The following is a 23642-nucleotide window of genomic DNA, read 5'->3' as shown; positions in this document are numbered from 1 at the left end:
AAGAATTTTCTAATACAAGTTTACTTATTATAGGTTTGCTGTATATAATGATTGAATACTCAAGTTTTCTGATAGGATAGATTTCATAAAACTGGGTGGTAACTCTGTAGAGGAAGGTTTAGGATGAAAAAATATTTAAAGGTGTTTGCATGAAGATCTCACCATAATGAAGCAATTTATTTTAATTGGTATCTATTTCTGTTGGAAAATTGTTTAAGGTGGCTAATTGTTTAAAGAAGGGTTACCAAATATCTTAGTTTGCCTAGGGTAATTCCAGTTTATGTTTGTTGTCCTGGCATTGACTGTGGCTTAACATTAGACTGACTTTAAAAAATGAAGTATTATCATTAACAGCTGCAGTAAAGTTAAGTCAGCCTGGGTTTGAAAAGCCTCCAGTTGGTACTTCTAGCTTCTCTGCAGTGTCCTGTGGGATGTGTGAGTTGACGTGTGCATTGAACAGAATAGTTGAGTCTGAAAGACAGTGTGGGATAACCTCTCTCTTTTCCCTCCCCTTGTAGCTCTCTTTCAAGGACAGCATGTGGAATACTTGCTGATAGAATGAGCTTGGAGAGGAGTTGTGAGGGGCAGTTATCTCCCTCAAGTCTGGCAGTGGTTGGGGAAGTCTGGGACTGTGCAGTTCCTAAGTGTACTGGCTGGGCAAACAGTGATAGTGTACCTGCCAGGCTACCACTTAGTTGGTGGTAGGAAGTGGAAAATCATAAGGTAGAATAAGTGACAAAAATAGATACTGAATAGTTCTGCTTAAAAAAATACATTTTTTGCTATGATTTTTATTATTTATTATAAGTTTACAACTAATTTTTTATTGGTGATGCCTTTTTTTTTTAACTTTGTAACAATTATAATCTCATTTAATTTTATCATCCTGTTCCCTCTTAAGAGTATCTTGGGTTAGACAATAAATGGATACTCTACTTACAATTCAGGCCAAGTTAAAGAACTATGTGACAGAGCAAAGACATGCAAAACTAGGCCTATGGGCCCGTTCAGCCTAGCCTGGAATGGTTTTTAAGTTTTAAAAGGTTGGAGAAAAACAAAAACAAAAACAAAGAAGCATGTGAGACAGAGACCTTATGTGGCCTTGCCTGAAGTATTTACTATCTGGTTCATTACAGAAAAATTCTGTGTCTGGTTTAGAGTCTGTGGTAAGTGTGTTGGAAGGCTACTTAAATGTGGTAGTTTATCATGAATGTACTGTTCCTTAGTTACCAAGTAAAGTGAGAATTTGGAAATTACTGCGTTATTGGTGTGTGTGTTATAAATGCATGATGTAGCATTCTATAGCCACCCACAGGCTGACCCCTTTGAAGAGCAGAGGCCTCACAGTGCGGTTTGTGGGGCCCTTTCAGGAGGTTTATGAGTTCCAGTTTATTTTATAATAACGATACAGCATTATTTTCCTTTTTCACTGTATTGATGTTTACACAAATGATGCAAAAGCAATGGTGTAGGGGCTTTAGCACAAATCAAGGTAGTGGCACCAAACTGTCCTAGTTGTTATTATGTTCTTCACTATTCTGCACTCAAAATAAAAACAAAAGCCAGTCTCACCTAAAAATTCCTAAATATGATAAAGCAGTACAAAATAATTACATTTTAACTCTTGAGTATATACCTTTTTAATTTCACGTGTGATGAGATGGAAAATATGCATAAAGCACTTCTACTCCTGATGGTTTTCTTTAGGACAATCTTGTATGTAATTCGAGTTGTAAGTTATAAACTAGTTGCTTTTTATGAAATGCCATTTTTCCTTCAAAGTGTAACCGACAAACTATGGTTATTGGGAGCCATTTTCTCAAAAATTAAGAGAGTGAGCCTATTACTAATTTAAGAAAACAACTGACAATATTTGTTGCCAACAATAAAATTTGAGCTTTCAGTTAAAACTTAGAATTTTGGAAAACTTATATCTGCCACCAAAAGTTTGGTAGCTTTTCCATACTTAAAGATTTTTCTGAAGATAATAGTGGTGACATAATAAACGTGATTTTAAAAAATATCGTATAATGAAATGTGTCAACAGATATTTTGCAAATGACCAATGTATGGTATGGAATCTTGCCTGGGTAAAAGATCCATTTAAAGTAGAAGATATTTTAATATGAGTATAAAAAGTTCTTTGAATACGGTATTGGCACCAACCTTTGGGAAACTACCACTTGTCTTATTTTGGTGCCGTATAAAAAAAGAATATCTACAATTATCTGAAAAGGATATTAAATTACTTCTTATTTTTTTTAACTAAATATCTGTGTGAGGCTGGATTTTAATATATTTCAATCAAAACAAAGTATTGGTTAGTGGCAGTGAGAACCCAGCTGTCTTCCAGTAAGCCAACCATTAAAGAAATTTCTAAATATGTAAAGAATTGTTGCCTTTCTCACTAAATTTTATGTTGTTTTGGAAACTATAATTGTTTTTAATAAAATATTTATATTCATGAAATGGGTTTGTTATTTTAGGTGAATTCATAGTTGAAATTTTTCTTTTTAAATTATTAATACAGTGAATATCAATTGATAAAACCCACATAAACACAAAGATCTTTGGTGTCCTCCGTATTTTTAAAAATGTAAAGGTCCTGAGACCAAAGTTTTGAGAACCGCTCATCAAGGGTTTAAGCAATCACTTCTTCGGTACATTGAAATACAGTAGCTGGAAACACTTTTATGAATAATTAAGCATAAAACTATCATTTAAAAGTCTTTTTCATTTAGTTCTACAATAGCATGGTAATTTCATCAGCTATTTTTCCTTTTTGTCGCATAAAAAAAATCTTTTCTTTTTTTCTTCTTTATCAATTCTCACAGCAATGCTGGGGTAAAAACAACACTACTAGAGGCTCATTCTGAGATGGGGAGCACTGAAATTCTGGAAAAGGAGACCTCAGAAAGTCTCAGTAATGGTACCAGCAGCAACGTAGAAGCAGCCAAAAGGTTGGCCAAACGCCTTTATCAACTAGACAGATTCAAAAGATCGGATGTCGCAAAGCACCTAGGCAAGAAGTACGTTCTGTACCAAGGCTGGTGTCTGAGTGTTCCGTATGTGTGTGTCTTTTTTAACAGCTTGGATTTTAATAACAAAGTTTATCCTGTTTTCTTATAGCAATGAATTTAGCAAACTAGTTGCAGAAGAATATCTGAAGTTTTTTGATTTTACAGGAATGACACTGGATCAGTCTCTCAGGTATGATTAAATATCACTTCTTTTATTGTTGTTGTTAAGATTTTATTTATTTATTTGACAGTGAGAGAGACAGCCAGAGAGGGAACACAAGCAGGGGGAGTGGGAGAGGGAGAAGCGGACTCCCTGCTGAGACTCCCAGGACCCTGGGATCATGACCTGAGCCAAAGGCAGACATTTAAATGACTGAGCCACCCAGGCACCCCCACTTCTGTTTTATTTTTGCCTCCAAATAATTAATTCTGAGAAGGGAAAGTAATGCTGAAACTAATTTTTTAGCCCACAGTGACTTTGTGACCTTAGCTCAAATTATACTATAGTTTATTAGACACAGTAGAAAGAAAATTATATTGTTTTTATGAAATCACACATGAAATCATATTTTCCAACTAGTAGATGACATAATAAAGAATAGTGACAAAGTCTTGAGAAGTGGAATCTATGGGAATTTGGTTTTCGAATGATCGATTAAAAAAGGCATAGATTTACAGACTGTAGAATTACAGGCTTTTTTCCCCTAAGCATTTGTTTACAATAGCCTTTTAAGATGATACTTTGAATTAACTCATGAATGGAATAAAAGTGAATATCAACATAATAATCAGCAGAAGATATCTGTAAACTGTTTCAGATAGTAGCACTTTTTGCTGATCTGTTCAAATGAAGGTTTAATAAACACAATGATCCTCACTTTTCACACCATATTGTACTGTAAATTTCTAAGAGCCGCTGAAGGTAAAACTCAGTCAGCATTTACTCTTATAAACTTTATAACATGTCAGAGCCTGGAGGAATTCTGAGATCATCTGTATAACCCTTTAGTTTTATAAATCAGGAAACTGCATTTTGGGAGGTGAAGTAAGGTTGTTTGGATTAGAATGCACAATAATGACTTATTTGGTGGCACTTTGCGTGAATTGAGGGCATGCATAGGTTTTTCCACTGAAAACAAATAAGGGTAGAGGAAAGATCTATATTTATGCTTTGTTCTCTGATGTGGTTTATAAAAGACGGTTATGAAAAATTCAAGTTTGATCAATATAATTTAGATTTAACAAACTAAGACAGCAATATTTTCATCATAGAAATAAGGTTTTTTGTATGTTTCTTTTTTTTTTTTTAAAGATTTTATTTATTTATTTGAGACAGAGAGCACATGAGAGGGGGGAGGGTCAGAGGGAGAAGCAGGCTCCCCGCCGAGCAGGGAGCCCGATGTGGGACTCGATCCCGGGACTCCAGGATCATGACCTGAGCCGAAGGCAGTCGCTTAACCAACTGAGCCACCCAGGCGCCCTGTATGTTTCTTTTAATTGTAAGATTTCTTAGAACATTTTAAAGGATTTTTTTCTTCCTATCTCATGTTTAGGGAAGTGCATCTACTTTGTCAAGTGAGGGTTATCGGAATTTATCATTAATAGACAGTACTCTTAGTGACCCCGATTTAGATTGGTGTGTGGTTCTGGGCATATTTTTATTTTGCGAAGAATTTTTATACATAAATTTATTCCTAGCCTAAGGAATAAATTAGGGTTTTAGCTCCCAATTTTCTTCTCATATAAAAAGTTAATAATATAATGTGATAATAGGCAAAATAAAATTCACAAAAATCTGTGCACAAGATAATATAATTGTAATTATTTTCTTTTTTTAAAATTTTATTTTATATTCAGTCAGTTAACATATAGTGTATTATTAGTTTCAGAGGTAGAGTTCAGTGATTCATCAGTTGCATATAACAGTGTGTCAGTGGCGAGTACAATCATATAACAAAATGACAAACTGATCCATGTATAGTTTTTAAAACATAGCCTACATGGTTATGGGTTCAGTCTTAAGTGTTCTTTGGTTTTTATCTGACTGATCTTTTAAATGGCTACTTGTCACTCAGTCATATGGGAAGTTACTACCTTCCCAAGGTTTTTCTTAATGTATTAGCTACCATGTTATTGTTACTGCCCTGTCATCTTTTATATTGACATTTTATAGAATGAAGTAAATTTATATTGAATGGCTTTCTAATAAGTGATTTTTTAAGAAAAATAACTAGAATATCTTCTTTGTATAATTAATTTCTTGTTATATATAAATTAACTTTGTCAAACGTAAAGAGTATGGTAATGTTTTCTAGTTTCACTTTTTTTCTCTTAATTCTTTTTAAGGTATTTCTTTAAAGCATTTTCTCTTGTGGGAGAAACTCAAGAACGAGAGAGAGTTTTAATACACTTCTCCAATAGATACTTTTATTGTAACCCAGATACCATTGCTTCACAAGGTAATCTGATGGAAATGTTTGTATTTCAAAAAACAAGGGTTATTTTTCTCATTATGAAAGTTATATTTTATTGTGGAAAATATGGAAGATTATACAAATGAAAATGAAAATCATCTAGGGATCTCTAATTACCTGGAAAAAACTATTAACAACTGTTTGATTTATTTCCTTCTATTCTATTTGTATAATATTTAATTTCAAATTTGAATCATTACAGAGTTTTGTTTCCTATTGTCTTTCCCTTTCATTGTGAACATTTTCTCATGTCATTAAATATTCTTTAAAAAGCAAGATATTTAATGACTGCATGGTATTCTTTTCTTTTCATTATTTTTTACTTCGTTTTCCAGTTCCATAGTATGACAAGATGCTTTAAGTTGCTCATGCTGCTACTCTGAGATTTTACATGGCAAAGCACATTGTAATAAATGAAATGCTGGTTTTCTTATGTCTTCTTTCTATCCATCTGATCTCTAAACTTCTTGAAGTGCATGTATACTTAGTTTTGGAAACATTTACAAATCTCACTGGAGTTTGTAGTGTGTCTCCAGTGCTTTGGTTTGATATTCATTGTAACACTGACCACTGACTTTGGTTTATGATTTTAATGAACTATGAGTTTATGTTTATTGTACTATTTTTAAAAAGCAACTTTCAACTATTTAACTGTTGCACCCTATCAAGAGGTTTTCTTCCTCCGTGCCGTTTCCTGCAATAAAGCAAAATTTTCAGGGTTTGAAGTCAGGCACATTCATTTGCAATTGGAGAATCTTTCATAAACACAAATTCTGGAATAGATCACTAGGACTAGATGCACTAGAAATAACAATTATCTCTTAGCTTCCCTATTGCCAATTAACTGGGATAAATGTACTTGATATTGACTAAAGTGATTAATCCCCCCCCCCCCCGCCTCTGCCCTGCAGGCTATAGCTAAATTAACTAACAATCTGATCCTTAGAGTCACATTTCTCTCTGTAAAATGGGAACTTAATTTTCTTTAGTCCTTTCTTTGTTTATACTTAGACTATTTATTCACTGTTTCTATCACTATCAGGATTGAACAGAGAATGAAGGGGATAAAAGGGAGTTGTTTTTATTAAAACCTCCTTTAATCTAATAAGATGTTGACATTCCTGAGTGAAATAAGGAATATGGATGGATGTGTACACTCAACTGGCCATTGAGTTGGCTACTGAGTTTTACAAATGCTTTCAAGGAATTTATTTTGAATGTATTTAAAATTTAATAATAACAAACGGGAACTGGAATAAATATACTTTTGGGCATTTGATAGCATCTCCTTAGAGACATTAATAACAGAAATCACATACTATATTCAAAGACATACTTCTGAAAAATAAGCTATCTTTAATTCATGAATTCAGTAATTAGGAAGGCCTGCCTTTCTGTACATTTGGCATACACTAATAAGATTTTTCTGCATCTTCACTGCCATTGTCTATTATACTTGGATTGAGAATTGCAGGTAAAGAATGAGGAGAAGTAATTCTAAGGTTTGGAAATGAGAAGCTTCTAACTCTTAGTGCTTTTTCTTTTCCTTTATAAAGTAAGAGAGAGTGATGTTTCCATCTAAATGTGACATGATCCATCTGGTTTGAACAACATCTTTCCCCTGAATATGTAATTTTTTAATCTTTACAATTATTACAGTATTGTACTTTTGTCTGATCCATAGTATCCTGGACCAACCTACATGTTGCCTTTAGTGAATTGTCAAGAAAGAGGATAACTATTCCTGCCCATAAATTTTTACCCAGAGACCTAATACCCAGGCAGTACAGTGAAAGACCCAAATTTTGGTTTCCTTTAACTTTTGCTTCTTTCTCAATTCACATTCCTCCCAGAAAGTAAAAAAAGAAGGAACAGTAGCAAATAATTTATTTTCATTTCTGTATCTTACATTACAGAAAATTGGGAAAATATAAATAAAAAGGTAAAAATTATCTCACTATCCAGAGATGATAATCTTTAATATGTTATATATTATTCTAGATGTATTTATATTTAAATGGAATCGTACTGCATATAATGTGCTTTCCATATAATAATTTATTGTGAAATATCTTTCTATTTCAACATGTATACTTGGACAACATTTTTAATGACTTAAACATAACAGGATTGTGTTTTTGGAGGGTTTTATTTACTTGTTCCCCATTATAAGCAATATTTCTTTGGATACCCTTGTATTTTGCATAGATCCTTGTTTCCTTAGTGTAAAGCCTTATAAATGGATTTGCTGTGTCAAAAGACACTGTTTCAAAGCTTAAGATAGGTTCTATCAAACTACCCTCCAGAGAGGTAAAACTGATATATTTTATCACCAGCAGAGTCCAACTCTGTGCACTGAGGTCCTTCTAATAATTTATCTATTTTTTGTCTCCCCAAACAAATACGATTAATTGTGCCTAGCCACATGTTTGTGTTTTCATAGGTTCTTAATGTACGCCACTCTAATGATAATAAGGAGTCCAATAGGAAATAGTGAATTAATGCTTTCTTTCCTTGTTTCTTCCCTTAGATGGGGTCCATTGTCTCACCTGTGCAATGATGCTTCTTAACACAGATCTCCATGGCCATGTAAGTGTAGGTGTGTGAAGCTGTCTTATGGAAATCAAAATATCTTGGGTTTATCTTTGCTTTTGTGTTCATATGCACTTATTCTCTGCCTCCCCTTTCTCTCATTCTCTACATGGCAGGTAGGTAAACGTAAATCCTTGGAAAAAGAAATAGCTATTTTACATGCTAGCACAGAGCATAATTCACTTAAAAGTGAATATGATATTGTCTACATGTCTGGAGTTGACTTACCTGTAGTGTATTCTCTATCTACTTTCTCCAGTAGATGGCAGAGACATTTTTATTTGGGTTGATATATGATGGAAAGGGGATGTAAGTTAGATCTGAAGATGGTGACTGTGTTTTTACTAAATCTAGTAGCCAGTCTTAAGAACACAGCCTTTTCTACACCTCTCAGCTCACGTGGTCTTCTACTAGTTGAAATACCAAAATATTCTAATTACTATCTCATCTTCTTTTTAAAATCTAGAGTGAGCTTAAATTTATAATTATATGTAAATCTTTACCTTTCATAGATGTGGAATTTTAGCATTTACTTAAACTGTTTATCTTAGAGAAAATGAAAATGTTTTAGTTTAATATAGGCCAATATGTACTTATTTAGCACAAAAATTATTTCATAGTCCCAGGTCCATTTATTTTGAAGAGAAAACCAGGTTTCTTATGATTAAAGAATCTAGATCATCCCTTGATTTGCTATATGATTTATCTTACAATTTTAAAAAATCACATTAAAAGAACTAAAACTGGGGTGCCTGGTGGCTCAGTTGTTAAGCATCTGCCTTTGGCTCAGGTCATGATCCCAGGGTTCTGGGATCGAGCTCCTCATTGGGCTCCCTGCTCTGCGGGAAGCCTGCCTCTCCCTCTCCCCCTGCTTGTGTTCCTGCTCTCGCTGTCTCTCTCTCTGTCAAATAAATAAAATCTTAAAAAAACAAAACAAAACAAAAAAAACACTAAAACTTAAGTATCCATACAAATTCGTTCTCGTATTCCGAAAGCCCACATAATTCCCTTAAGAAAGGCAAAATGGAGCTGTTTGGGACTGTTAAGATGGACTGAAGGAAAAAAAAAGTGATCTACTATCAGAAAAATGAAGAGGAGATGTAGTGATAGCTAACACTGTTTTCACAGACCTCTCAACTCAACTAGGAAGCTAGGAAGTTCCTTTTGCAATTTGCATGAGATGAGTTTAGAATAACCTAGTGACTTGTAGACATATGTAACATGTGTCCAGAGATGATACAGAATAAAATTAATAGATACTCTCAGGGGACATTTTGGGGTAATAGCGCCATAATACATCTTGGGGAAATAAAGGTACTAGGATTCCCACAGTGTGAACTTTGACATGAGGATCAGAATCTAAACTCATTGGCTTGTTACGGAGATGACCAGTCAGTGGACAGTCCTGACCTCTGTTTTTCTCTTACCAGTAAAGCAGATTTTCCTTGTTTAATTTCTCTGCTTGTCTTATGATGACAGTTACAATTCTGTCCCCTTCTTTTCCTCCGACTTAATTTCTCAACCTAACTTTGAGCTGAAAGAGACAATTTTGAATACTCTTGTCCACATGTAACTTTGATCCAAGTCAGCAAGTCCCAGCATGAGGTATCTTCCTCACGTGAGATATTTTGAGGTCTCATTCACATACGATGGTTGTGCATTTAGTGTCTGTTGACTGAGAAAATTTATAATGACGAAAAAAAAAATCCAGTAACACTTTCAATTCTTATTTAGAAGTTGAGGATCTCATAGAACTTCTGTGGAAGTTGCTAGATGGCAGATTGGTTTCTATTAAAAGCTGAATTACTTTTTAGAAAGCTAATATTGCTTTAATAATACTTTCAAATAAACATGTATCTTATTAATCACAATAATTTGAAACATAGCAGTAAATAAAGGTGTGAGGTTTGTTATTTATTCACATAACACAGCATGTTTTATATCCAAACTAACCACGGGCATCCCAGTGTCTATAGTCCATAGGTTCAGAAGCACAGATCTCGGATATGCTCTTGCTCTGTTTTCAGACCAATTTTGAATAGTTGAAAAGAGATTAAATGAAGCGTCACACTTCTTTTTGGCAACTAGAATGTAAGCGTTTATAGGTAAGAGGCAGTATACCAATGAAATAGTTTAATATTGTTTGGCTATAGTCACAATTACATATAAGAAAGAGAATAAATACAATATCATCAACATATTTTTAGTAATTATTGATTCTTAGCTTTGTTTTTGAAAATGTGTGCTATATACTTAGGATTGTCTGTTGTTTAGGTTTTGTATATTAGAGGTTTTTTAAATCCTTATTTACAGTGCATGCTGTTAAAAGTGTTGAATATATAGTAGTTATCATAAGAACTAACCATATGAAAATGTGTTTTCTTATCTTCCAACTCTGGATTCATTTTAAAAATAAATTTTCCTTCTAGGTGGTAAGTTTTTATCCATAATTCTGGGTGTAGCTTCTCTTGCATCATGATTGCCTGATTTATTGTTACAGTGTCTGTTCGACTTATTAGCATGGCCCCTTTGAAGGTGAATCATTCAAAATATAAAGTGAATTATTTCTAATATCTGCCCCTTTTCACCTCCCCCCTAGGCTGTACTGCCTAGCCCATCACCTCTCATTACTTAGTCCAATGCCAGAATAATCCTCTTGGGAAGTGAACTATTAAACCATTTTCCTTTTCTTCCTTACCATTGTGCCATGATAGCAATACAACAGCATGACCCTTTCTAAGAAGTATTGAGATAAGCCTGTCTTTTGCTTTCAGTGGGGGAGGCATAACTTGGGAATTAGCTTCTTTTGGCTTTTCTTTGTGAATCCTCCTTGTGGGTTTTATTTACTCTAAGGAATGATACATTGAAAATGCACTGGTATGGGCCTTTGTTCATTCTGCTAACTTACTAAAATGATAGAATGTGTACTAATATAATAAATCTAATGTACTGTCATATATTGGAATGCCATTCTTTCTTTCTTTTTGTAATTCTATCATTCAGCAAACACTTATAGTATGTCTGCTCTATCCAAGTTCTGTGCCACTTGCGTAAGGATCGGAAATGAATGAGACATTTATGGAACTCAAATCTCATTTCTGGTAGTGTTGGCTAGGCTGACTTCCATTAGTCCTTTTAACTGAAGAATGTAGCAGGTAACTGAGGTGCTATAGTGGAAAAGTACTGGGGGGCTATTTGAATTATACCTTGGATTATTGAATTTCACTAAGTAGGCTAAAACAAAAACCAGTATGAAGTATATGCAATATTTTTGGGAGAAGTTCATTCCAATGTTATAATTTCATTGGAGCTAAAAAGGCTGATTCCCTTTTGTACCTATTTTTTAAAAAAAAATAATGATGTATCATTATTTTAGCAATTGTATTGACTTGCTTTTATTTGCATGTGGTTTATTCTCTTAGATAAAATATTTTATAATTGTGGTCACATGGCTAATTTGCTAAGTAATTTCTTATTTTTAAAATGCCTCATCTATGAAATAGGTATGTAAATTAAACTTTTGCACATACAGATAAATTTCTATTAAAACAAACTCTAGAGTTTATTTTTCTCTTACCATACTGGAACTAAGTTGTATTGATGTTATTTCAACTATCAACATGGAAAGAGCTGAAAATCTGAAAATCTTTCTTTAAAGCCATGTGTTTTATTGGAAATAGTATGAATAAAGGATTTTGTCTTGTTAGAATAAATTCAAAACTATTTCTTTTCTGGACTAATCTTCAAATGTGCTTTGTTGACTATAAATAGCTCTCAGTTACTTGGATCATAGTTGAGATTCAGGGCAGGACAATAGGCAAAAACTTCTTACCAGGGCTGGACCCTGAAGTGGGAGGAAGTTTTAGATATAGACTGAGTTGTAATGAAGACCAGGATAGATAAATATAGAATCAGTTGGTCATTTTCACAAATAAAAGTCAAAAGTGATCCATAACACAGTGGCTGCCCAGGGTCAGGCCATGTCAGAGGCAGTAGCCAGGACATTATTTTTAATCAAGATATTGTGGCAGAATCTACCCTTTAAACACTGTGGCTTGGGATTTTTAGTAGCAATTTTACCCAAGGTGTCTCTGTGTTTTTCAGTAATGGCAGGAGCTAGCCCACTCTGCGACAGGTGTAAGGGATTTGGGGGTGTGGTTCTTCTGGAGTGGTGGTTCTATCTGGCTCAGGCTAGGCCTCCTGTAGGTATCTTTGGGATACTCTGGGTGTGTTGACTATCATCCTCAGTGGTCTGAGTTTAATGTATGAGGCAGGACTTTACTGTTTTTTGTTTGTTTCTTTTTGTTTTTGTTTGGTGTTGGGTTATAGGTTGAATGACTAAGGGATAAAACCACAGTTAGTATACCATACTGGTAGGGGGGCAGAAAGAAGTCAAGGAATCAAGTATAGGTTTTGTAATAGAATAATGTTAAAAATATATGCATAGTACAGTTTGATATAGGTCATAGCAGTTCATTATTTTTCAGTCTGTAAACTGCATTGTTAATTGTATTTTTAATTCCTAGATTGGCTCTGTAGGATCATAGAATTGTAAATGGTGGGTGAAATATTTGAGTAATTATCAGAAGTGGAAAATGACTATTATCAGAATTGTTTAATGCTTTTACTTTTCATATTGTGCTGTTTTACCTTTGTACCCTCAAAGCACCACAAACCTCTGTGAGGGTGGTAAATAGGGTTAATAGCCTAGGAAATCTCTGTTTCTGTGATTATCATTCTTGTAACTGGCATCTGCCTTAAGTGCATTTGGCCTGCTGCTCTCCCTCCCGTAGAGCTGTCTTCTCTCTGGGCTCCTCTTCCTGTCTCTGCTGCCCCACACCCTCGGTGCCCTCTGCCAGGAAAGTCATCCCTGGCATTCATTTATTTTCCTATCTGAGTTTTTCCCCTGTAGATTCTAGCCTTGTTCTTAATTTCCATTCAGCCAGCACAGTCTCCTCCCCTTGGAGTCCTCTTTTCTATGTCCTTGGTACCAAGTCTCTCCTTTCACCTCTTTTGGAGCTTCCCAGCCACAGTGACTTCCAGCAGGCTCTCATCCCTGGAGCTTCTCAGTGATACTGATAGTTCGCAGAAGCATCAGGTCTGGACCAGAGTTGCCAAGGGTTTTTGGTGGGGTCCTGGGTTCACTTTTACAGTTACTGTTTTTCTCACCAGAAGGAGCATTTTGGGGATCGCCTGAGAACCTTAACAATCAGCTGTGGAAATGTTTTTATAGAAAAATGTCTTGATTTCAGATTTTTCTTTTTTTTTTTTTAAAGATTTTATTTATTTGAGAGAGAGAGAGAGCTAGAGCGAGCATGAGTGGGGGGGAGGGGCAGAGGGAGAGGGAGAAGCAGTCTCCCTGCTGAGCAGAGAGCCTGACTCAAGGCTCGATCCCAGGACCCCGGGATCATGACCTGAGCCGAAGGCAGACACTTAGCTGACTGAGCCACCCAGGCACCCCTCAGATTTTTCTAACCTTTAAGATACTGTCACATTGACAACTATGTGGATTTTAATAGGAATGCTTACTTCAGCCTGTCACAGTTAATCATGCACTGGTGCATTTTCTATGCTTCTGTGACTCCTCAAAATGAAAGCCTCCTTTCCTTTTATTCCTTTCCCCCATTTCTTCCTCCCACCCCTTCTCTTTCTTTCTTCACTTTTTTTTTTTTTTTTTTTTTTTGTAGCTCTGCTTTTTTTAGAATAGGTTCATACATGGAAAAAATACAATGCAGATATCAGTTGGGTCAATGGGGTTCATTTAGGAACCTCTGGTTATCTAATTTCTGCATTATTCAGTTGCTGCATTCCTTTTCCTTCTTACCATTATGAGTTTTTCACATTTGCACAGGTCATTAGTAGAAAATGATAAAGGGAAGTAGATGAAACGCCATATTAAGCCTGTTTTTGCTCTTTCTCCTGCAGATGGTTTGGGGAGGGAAGAAGTGAGGGTAAGGAAGGTGACTGAAACCTGTTAACTCTAATCCCATTGCTTAAATTAATGTCTGTCATTCTATGATAACTTAAAAGTAGAGTTTAGTTTTTGTAATTTGATAATCGGGTCAGTGTCTTTTCCTTTATCTTCTCAAATTTCAGAGGAAATACTTTTGTTTGTTGTGATAGAATATGCTACTACAGTACTTCTCTCAAACTTTATAGTATCACATTCCCTTTATACTCTTAAATTTTTTTTAGGGCCCCAAAGAGTTTTTGTGTATATCCATTAATATTTACCATGTTAGAAACTAAAATGGATAAGAGTTTAAAATATTTATTAAATTATTTTAAAATACCATTAATAAACCCATTAAATGAATAACATACTTTTTTTCTTTTAAAATGAGTGAATTTTATTTTTTAGTTTTTAGGTGTACAACATAATGATTCATTGTTTATGTATATTACAAAATGATCACCATAGTAAGTCTAGTTAACATCTGTCACCATACATAGTTATAATTTTTTTTTTCCTGTGATGAGAACTTTAAAGCTACTCTTCAGTTTCATACATGCGATACTGTAGTCACTAGGATGTACATTATATCCCCATGCGGTATTTATTTTATAACTGGAAGATTGTACCTTTTTTTTTTTAAATGAAGTATAGTTGACACACAATGTTATGTTAGTTTCAGGTGTACAACATAGTGATTTGACAAGTCTGTATGTTATGCTGTGCTCACCACAACTGTAGCTACCATCCGTCACCACATAACGCTATTACAGTGCTAGTGACTGTTTTCCCTATACTGTACTTTTTATCCTGTGACTTATTCATTTCATAACTGGGAGTCTGTGTCTCCCACTCCCCTTCACTTATTTTGCCCAGCCCCCCCCCCCCCCTCTGGCAGCAGTTTGTTTCTCTGTATTTATGTGTCTGTTTCTGTTTTTCCTTTTTTTTTTTTTTAACTTTACACACACATGTTTTTTTAAGTTTTTAATTTAAATTCCAGTTAGTTACCATATAGCATAATATCAGTTTCAGGTGTACAATTTAGTGATTCAGCATGTACAAAGAATACCTGGTGCTTATCACAAGTGCACTCCTTAATCCCCATCACCTATTTGTTCATTTATTTGTTTTTCAGATTCCACATATAAGTGAAATCATCTGGGAATAACATTCTTTTTTATGAATTAGAAAAACAAAAAAAATCAGTGAAAAGTATAGCATTGAAACTCTTTTTGCAAGACTTTCATATTTGGCTTAGTAGAAGACAGCTAAATTCTCTGCTTCTGTATTTAGTTAGTTGCAGTATGTCACAAGTAATGTAGCTTCTAGAACACTCCACTGTGAGAGAGAGTAAAAAAAATGTTCTGAGTATCATTAAAACTCTAGGTGTGACCTCATGGACACCCTGAACAGGATCCCTGAGTCATACTTTGAGAACCACTGTGTTACAATATTATTATCATTTGCCATATATATATATTTTTTTAAGATTTTATTTATTTGACAGAAAGAAATAGCGAGAGCAGGAACACAAGCAGAGGGAGTGGGAGAGGGAGAAGCAGGGAGCCCGATGAAGGGCTCCATCCCAGGACCCCGGAACATGACCTGAGCCGAAAGCAGTTGCTTAACAACTGAGCCACCCAGGTGCCCCTGTTTATTTCTTTATACCACGTCTAGTTCCTTTTTCAGTGGCAGTGTATTACACAAGTGGCAGGAAAAGTCCAAGTAATATTTCAGATATCCCTAAAAGTTGAACTTCTAATACTTCATTAGTTCATGATTGGGGTTTATGAAAGAATACTTTGAATATCACATCCATAGCTTCTTGGTTTGGAAATTTACAAAGGATACTGCTTTGCCTGCTAATCATGCATACAAAAGAATAGACACCTGAGGGCAGCATAATACAATTAAACTTATTTGATAGAGAAGAATACAAAACAAAAGCAAAATAGCTTATAGCAGATCTACAGAGCTGAACTAATTACCAAATCTGTAGTATGAACCCCCCCCCCCATTTATTGTAACATGTTGGAGGAGGTGGAATTGTCATGTGGGAGAATATGCCTGCTCTGTTTTAAAATCCCAAGATTTATGAGGCCAGATTTTACCAATGGGTCATGAAAGCTTTTAGTTTCTCTGAAAGCATGTTTTTCCACAATGCTTCCAGACTCTACATTATTTTAGGATTATTTTGCCTAATTCTGCAACCTGTAGGTCAGAGTATATACTACAGTCTGTTTTCCTGGTGAATACTTGAGATAGCTCTCCTTGCTAGAAGCTCTGTTTTAGAACTGAGTTTAGGTTAGGTCTTGGCAGGAGCTTTGAAGAGGTTTCATTCCTCCAGTTGTCAGGGAAGGCATACTCAAAGCAGAGACTTGGTCACTCTTGTGCTGAATTTTGGTCAGTAGCTTGTATGGTTTCTACGTGACTCTAAAGAAGGAATCTCTTCATCTTAACTTTTTGCCCCTTTGCTCTCATTGTTTCCACTAAAGTTGGGAGCTCATTATCAACTGAGTGGGGGAAATGCCATAATTTTAACAGCAAGGCACAAAATACTTCAGGATGCCTAATCTATTTGCATGCTCACTCAGGATGTTATCCTCAATACAAATGCCACTTCCTTCTAGTTTTCTTTTAGTTCAGGGGCTCAGCTGGGCGCCTGGCTGGCTCATTGGTGGAGCACGGGACTCTTGATCTCGGGGTTGTGATTTCGAGGCCCCCATTGGGTGTAGAGATGACTTAAAAATAAAATCTTAAAAAAAAAAAAAAAAGATCAGGGGTCAGCAAAGCATGACTCACAGGTAAAATCCAGCTGATGGGCTGTTCTTGTAAGTGAAGCTTATGGAACACAGCCACACCCATTTCTTTACATCTTCACACTAAAATGATAAAGTGTTGAGTAGTTGTAACAGGGACCTCATGACCTGTAAAGCCTAAAATATTTCCTATATGGTTCTTTTCACAAATTTACAGAACTTTTCTCTTCTACACCTCCTGCCCTTAGTCCATGAAACCTTCTGCTCTCTCTCCCAAACATAGTAGAGTAAGGTTGAGGATGATCCTTTTACTTAACATTCTGAATGAGAACATGTTCAAAACATATCTGAGTTTTCAGTTTTTCAGAAATGATAAATTCATCAAAGAATTTCTCTCTAAAAGGCATTTAATTTATCTTTAAAAGAAAACAAATGGAGAAAACAGCTCTTTCTTCTATACTATAAGAGAACATATTTGAAAATGGCAATATAATCATTTTGGAGAAAAGCCTTAAATTTTTCTGGGGATATGAACCTCCAGTCTTGGGTTTTTTATCTTTTTGCTTAATATTTTCTCTCATTAAGGAAGGTGGCTTAATTGGCCAAATATTCAAAATTTGGGCCTGCCTGGTATTTTGGGATTTCAAATAAAATTCTTACTTTTTGTGGATTTTCCATTCTGTATGTTAAATTTTAGATTTGATTAAAGATGCCTCTTGATTTTAATTAATAATCTAGAGATTCATATTCATTGAACAGCTCAGATTTGATTGGAAATTTTTCATTGATTTCAAGAAAGGATTTCTGTGATTCTCAGTGCATCAGGAGGCTTTTTCACATCTCCATGCCTTATTCATTTAATGGAAGGGAATCCAGAATATAAAAAGGTACTACAAAATTACTGCCTTGGCATGTAACTGGCCAGCATGTTTCAGAGCAAGCCTACTTTTTTCCAAAGTTATGAATCAATTTGGGAAGAAAATAGAACCATGGCAATGTGTGAGTTTCTCTGTGATAGCTATGAATGGTTGAGATACAAAATCAGTGATTACAGTTAGCTTGTTCAGTGGAAAGTATTTGAATAATAGTATTTCAAGGTAATTGATACAATTTGGTATAACAAGAAGGAAAAATCCAGGTATTATATGAAGGAGTGTTTCTTAATGACAAAGACTTCATTTCATTTTACTTTTACTCCATGATAAAAATGGAGTTTTTGTAAAACTCAGGGAGTGTTTAAACATATATGTTAGTAAGGCACAAATGGACTAATGAGACCCTTTGCCTTTCCTTCTGGGCCTTACCTAGAATTACCACTGAGTCAGAGAAGGATAATAAGTAGCAGATATAAATAGCCTCAAACAATCAAATATTCAGTAAGTTGTTGAGCATCTTTGACTATTAGAAGGCCATGCATCTTGGTTATTTTCCTACATTAGTCACACAAATTGAGGTACCAGGTATTGGGTGATTGTACTAATTCTTCCTTACTGTGGAGGACCCAAAGTGCATGAATTGTTTTTGTTGGTTCGAATTTACATATCCATTTTCTCCCTAATTGCTATTTTCCTAATTGTTATTTCAAAATCCATATGAGTCAAAATGATATCTTTATACTAAATTAGGCTGTGAAAGTATATAAAAAGCAATGCTAAATAAGCAAGTAAATAAAATAAATTTGAATTTAGAATGAAGTATGACTTTATAAAGCAAAATAATGCCAGGGACTTTGCCATTGTCTTTAAATGTTATAAAACATAACAATTGTTAATTAAATGATGAAAGTTTTATTTATACCATACAATAGAAATTCATGGTGTCCTCAAGAAGTTTTTTTGACTTAGTGATCTTTAAACGTGTTGCTCATGAATCTTTCAAATTTTTTTTTAAATGATTTTATTTATTTATTTGACAGAGAGAGACACAGCGAGAGAGGGAACACAAGCAGGGGGAGTGGGAGAGGGAGAAGCAGGCTCCCCGCAGAGCAGGGAGCCCAATGTGGGACTCGATCCCAGGACCCTGGGATCATGACCCGAGCCGAAGGCAGTCACTCAACCGACTGAGCCACCCAGGTGCCCTGAATGTTTCAAATTTTGAACAAAGAATAGTGTCTTTCTTCCAGTTTAAAGGTGTCCTCTAATTTTTTTCATTAGAAGCTTAAGTAATTAAAAATAATAATAAGATTTTGTGGTGTTTTCACTTGCTCTCTTATCATTCCCCTCTCCTCAGCTCCACAGTAATCTTGAAAACCAATAGTCTCTCATAGTCACAGAAGCTGTGAAAACCAAAAGCTTAGCATTCACTGGATTGGGCAGTTAGGAGATCCCTCAAAAGCCCCATTCCCGGAATTATCATTATTTGACTTGTCTGGCAGCTCCCTGGAAAACCCTCACTTGCAGAGCTTGTTTTTCTTCGATCTGACTCTATGCTCATTCAGTAAAAACAGTCTTTTCCCCAGAGCATTTGACAGTTGTTCAACATTACTGCTGCATCTGGTGCTAATAGCAGTTGGGCAAACAAGAAGCTGACTAAAAAACTTAAAAGGAAAAGCTGGGAAATATGGCATACTGGTGAACTCTGACATGTTCTTGGGAATCTTTGTCCACCTGTCTGGGAAAAACCTGAGAAGGCTCTAAGCTCTTACCTCTAACAACCCTTGAGATTCTGCATAAACAGAAAGTGAAGACTGCAACAGACTTAAAAACTGTCACCTGGAGCATTGAAGGTATTCCTTAAAATGCACGCAGAACCCAATGACAAAGGCTGGGATACTTATTCATTCAAGGCATTTAAGGAAATCTCTATCCAATAATAAGCTGCCTACTGAGCTAACTGAGGCTTCAGGGGTCACATACAACAAAAAATTAGTTCAGGAAAAGCCACTAAACAAACAATACAGTAACAACAAACAGGTGGGGAAGGGGAATCTGATTTACAGATTTGCCACATTATTTAAAATCCTTAGTTTTCAACAAATAATTATGAGACTTGCAAAGAAATAGGAAAGTATGGGTCATACACAGTAAAAGAAAGCGGTCAATAGAAGCTGTCCTCTGGGAAAGCCAGACATTGGACTTAAAATATTAGAAAAATGGATTAAAAATATTCCACTATGTGCTGCCTACAAGAGGAACATTTTAGATTCAGAGACAAATATGTTGAAAGTTAAAGAATGAAAAAAGTAGTACCATGTAAACAGTAATTGGAAGAGAGCCAGAGTTTCTATGTTAATATCAACAAAATATACTTTAAGACCAGAATTACTAGAGACAAAGATATTTTATAATGATGAAAGGGTCAATGCACCAAGAGGATACAACAATTCTAAATGTAGGAACTTAATAATGTAGCCCTGTAGGGGCACCTGGGTGGCTCACTCAGTTAAGCCTCTGCCTTTGGCTCAGGTCATGATCCCAGGGTCCTGGGATCTAGCCCTGCATCGGGCTCCCTGCTCTGTGGGGAGCCTGCTTCTCCCTCTGCCTGCTGCTCCCACTGCTTGTGCTCTCTTTCTCTCTGTCAAATAAATAAATAAAATCTTTAAAAATAATAATATAGCCCTGTAATAAATGGATAAACAACTGACAAGTGGAAGGTAGATAATACACCAAAAATCAGAGCACCAAAATATATAAAGCAAATATAGAACTAAAAGGAGAAATAAACAGCAGTATAGTAATAGTTGGGGCCTTTAATACCCACTATCACCAGTGGATAGATCACTTAGAGAATCAATAAGGAAACAGTGGATTTGAACAATAGTATAGGCCTGATAGGACCTAGGACACATATACATTCTGACATATACGTTCCATCCAGTAGCAGTAGAATACATATTACTTTTAAATCACACATGGTGCATTATCTAGGAACAATCACATGTTAGGCTGCAAAACAAGTCTCAAGAAATAGAAGATGATAAAAATTATATCAAGTACCTTTTCTGACCACAAAGGTCAGAAAATGAAAATAGAAATCAATAACAGGAGGAAAGCTGGAAAATTCACAAATATATGGAAATTAACAAACAGTGGATCAAAGAAGAAATCAAAAAGGAAAAAGTATCTTGACAATTAAAAATGGAAACACAATATACTAAAACTTATGGGATGCAGCGTAAACAGTTCTAATAGGAAACTATAGCTATCAGCAATATGTCAAGAAAAAAGAAAGATCTCAAACAACCTAACCTTACATCTCAAGGAACTAAAAGAAGAACAAACTAAGCCCACTGTTAGCAAAAGAAAGGAAATAATAAAGATAAGAGCAGAAATAAATGGAATAGAAAATAGGAAAGCAATAGAAAAGATTAACAAAACTGAGTTGGTTCTTTGAAACAATAACAAAATTGACAAACTTTTAGGTAGACTAACCAAAAGTAAAAGAGAGGACTCCTAAATAGATAAAATTATAAATGAAAGAGGAGACATTACAATAGACACCACATAAATAAAAAGAATTATGAGAAACTACTATTAACAAATGTACTCCAACTTACTGGACAACCTAGAATAAATGGATAAAATTTCTAGAAACATATAGTCCACCAAGGAAATAGAAAACCTGAACAGACTAGTAATGAGTAAGGAGATTGATTCAGTATCAAAAATCTCCTAACAAAGATAAGCCCAGCACCAGATGGTTTCACTGGTGAATTCAAACATTTAAAGAAGGATTAATGCCAGTTCTTGTCAAACTCTTCCAAAAAATTAAAGAGGAAGAGGGAACACTTCCAAAATCATTTACAAGAACAGCATTACCCTGATATAAAAGCCAGATAAGGTCAGTATAAGAAAAGAAAATTACAGGCCACCAATGAAGACATGCAAAAATTCTCGAAATACTAGCAAGCCACATTTAAGAGCACATTAAAAGGAACATACACTGTGATCAAGTGGGATTCATTTCTAGGAGGCAAGGATGTTTCATCATACACAGATCAATAAATATACATTACATTAATAGAATGAAAGAAAAATTATATAATCATCTTAATAGATGCAGAAAAAGCATTTAACAAAACTTATTATCATTTCATGATAAAAACTCTTAATACATTGGGTATGGAAGTATGTATACTTCAATAAAGGCCATACCACTGCTAACATCATACTCCATGGTGAAATGATGAAAATTTTTCCTTTAAGAATGAGCACTGTGAATTGTGTAAGACTGTTGAATCACAGACCTGTACCTCTGAAACAAATAATACATTATATGTTTAAAAAAAAAAAAAAGAAGAAGATAGCAGGAGGGGAAGAATGAAGGGGGGGAATCGGAGGAGGAGACGAACCATGAGAGACTATGGACTCTGAGAAACAAACTGAGGGTTCTAGAGGGGGGGCGGATGGGTTAGCCTGGTGATGGGTATTAAAGAGGGCACGTATTGCATGGAGCACTGGGTGTTATATGCAAACAATGAATCATGGAACACTACATCAAAAACTAATGATGTAATGTATGGTGATTAACATAACATAATAATTAAAAAAAAATGAGGCAAGTGTTTTCATTCTCACTATGCCTGTTCAACTTAGTAATGCAAATCCTAGCCATAGCAATCAAACAAGGAAAAGAAATTAAAAGAATCCAAATGGGAAAGAAAAAAGTAAAATCATCTGTTGGCAAATGACATTCTTAAATACAGAAGACTAAAGACTAGACTCTACACACACAAAAATGTTAGAACTAATAAAGGAACTCAGTAAAGATTGAAGATAAAAAGTTAATATGCAAAAAATCATTTGGGTTTGTATACACTAATGACAGAGTACCTGAAAAAGAAGTAAAACAATGCCAGTCACAATATTATCAAAAACAATGAAATACTTAGGAATAAAAGGAGGTGAAAGATCTGTACACTGAAAACTAGAAGACATTGATGAAGGAAATTGAAGATACAAATACATGGAAAGATGTCCCATATTCATAATTGGAATAATTAATATTGTTAAGATGTCCATAGTACCTAAAGTCATCTATAGACCCAATGCAATCCCTATTCAGATATCAATGGCAGTTTTTACAGAAAAGGAAAAACAACCCTAAAATTTGTATGGTACCACAAAAAACCCCAGGGAGCCAAAGCAATTTTGAGAAAGAAGAACAAAGCCAGATATATCACATTTCTGGATTTCAAACTACAAAGTTATAGTAATTAAAACAGTATGGTACTGGCATAAAAATAGACACATAAACCAATGGAACAGAATTCAGAGCCCAGAAATGAACTGACATATATACAGTCAACTTACATAAATTGATATATGTGTGTGTCTATATGTATATAAATAGTTTTTAGAGAGCGTGAGCAGGGGTGGGGAAGGGGTAGAGGGAGGGGGTGAGAATCTTAAACAGACTCCACACTGACCACAAAGCCTGACATGGGGCTCAGTCTTGCAACCCTGAGATCATGATTTGAGCTGAAATCAAGAATTAGACACTTAACTGACTGAGCCACCCAGGTGCCCCACAATCAACTAATATTTGACAGGGGAGCTAAGAATACTCTATGCAGTAATGATTGTCTCTACAATAAATGGTATTGGGAAAACTGGTTATCCACCTGCCAAAAATGAAACTGGACCCCTATCTTACACAACTCACAAAATTAACTCGAGTGGATTAAAGACTTACATGTAAGGCCTAAAACCATAAAATCCTGGAAGAAAACATTGGAAAAAAGCTCCTTGACAATTGGTTTTAGAAATGATTTTTTTAATCTGACACCAAAGCAAAAGCAACAGGCAAAAATAGGTAAGTGGGACTACAGCAGAATAAGAAGTTTGTACAGCAAGGGAAACCACCATCTAAATGAAAAGGCAGCCTATGAAATGAGAGGAAATAT

General features: G+C 35.1%; 1 protein-coding gene across 1 annotated transcript in view; it reads left to right on the top strand.

Moving 5' to 3' along the window:
* Nucleotides 1–23642, top strand: part of PSD3 (pleckstrin and Sec7 domain containing 3) — a 522661-nt gene that overhangs the window by 174008 nt on the left and 325011 nt on the right. Inside the window, exons 6-9 of the mRNA XM_035003894.1 lie at nt 2835–3029; nt 3130–3210; nt 5367–5479; nt 8025–8083. Of these exons, the coding sequence (XP_034859785.1) occupies nt 2835–3029; nt 3130–3210; nt 5367–5479; nt 8025–8083 (448 nt within the window). The remainder of the gene's footprint in view (nt 1–2834; nt 3030–3129; nt 3211–5366; nt 5480–8024; nt 8084–23642) is intronic.

The sequence above is a fragment of the Mirounga leonina genome, unplaced genomic scaffold (assembly GCF_011800145.1).
Source record: "Mirounga leonina isolate KUSES-001 unplaced genomic scaffold, KU_Mleo_1.0 Mir_128, whole genome shotgun sequence".
NCBI lineage: Eukaryota > Metazoa > Chordata > Mammalia > Carnivora > Phocidae > Mirounga > Mirounga leonina.
The sequence above is the reverse complement of the archived record's forward strand: the minus strand, read 5'-3'. Positions and strand labels throughout refer to the sequence as shown.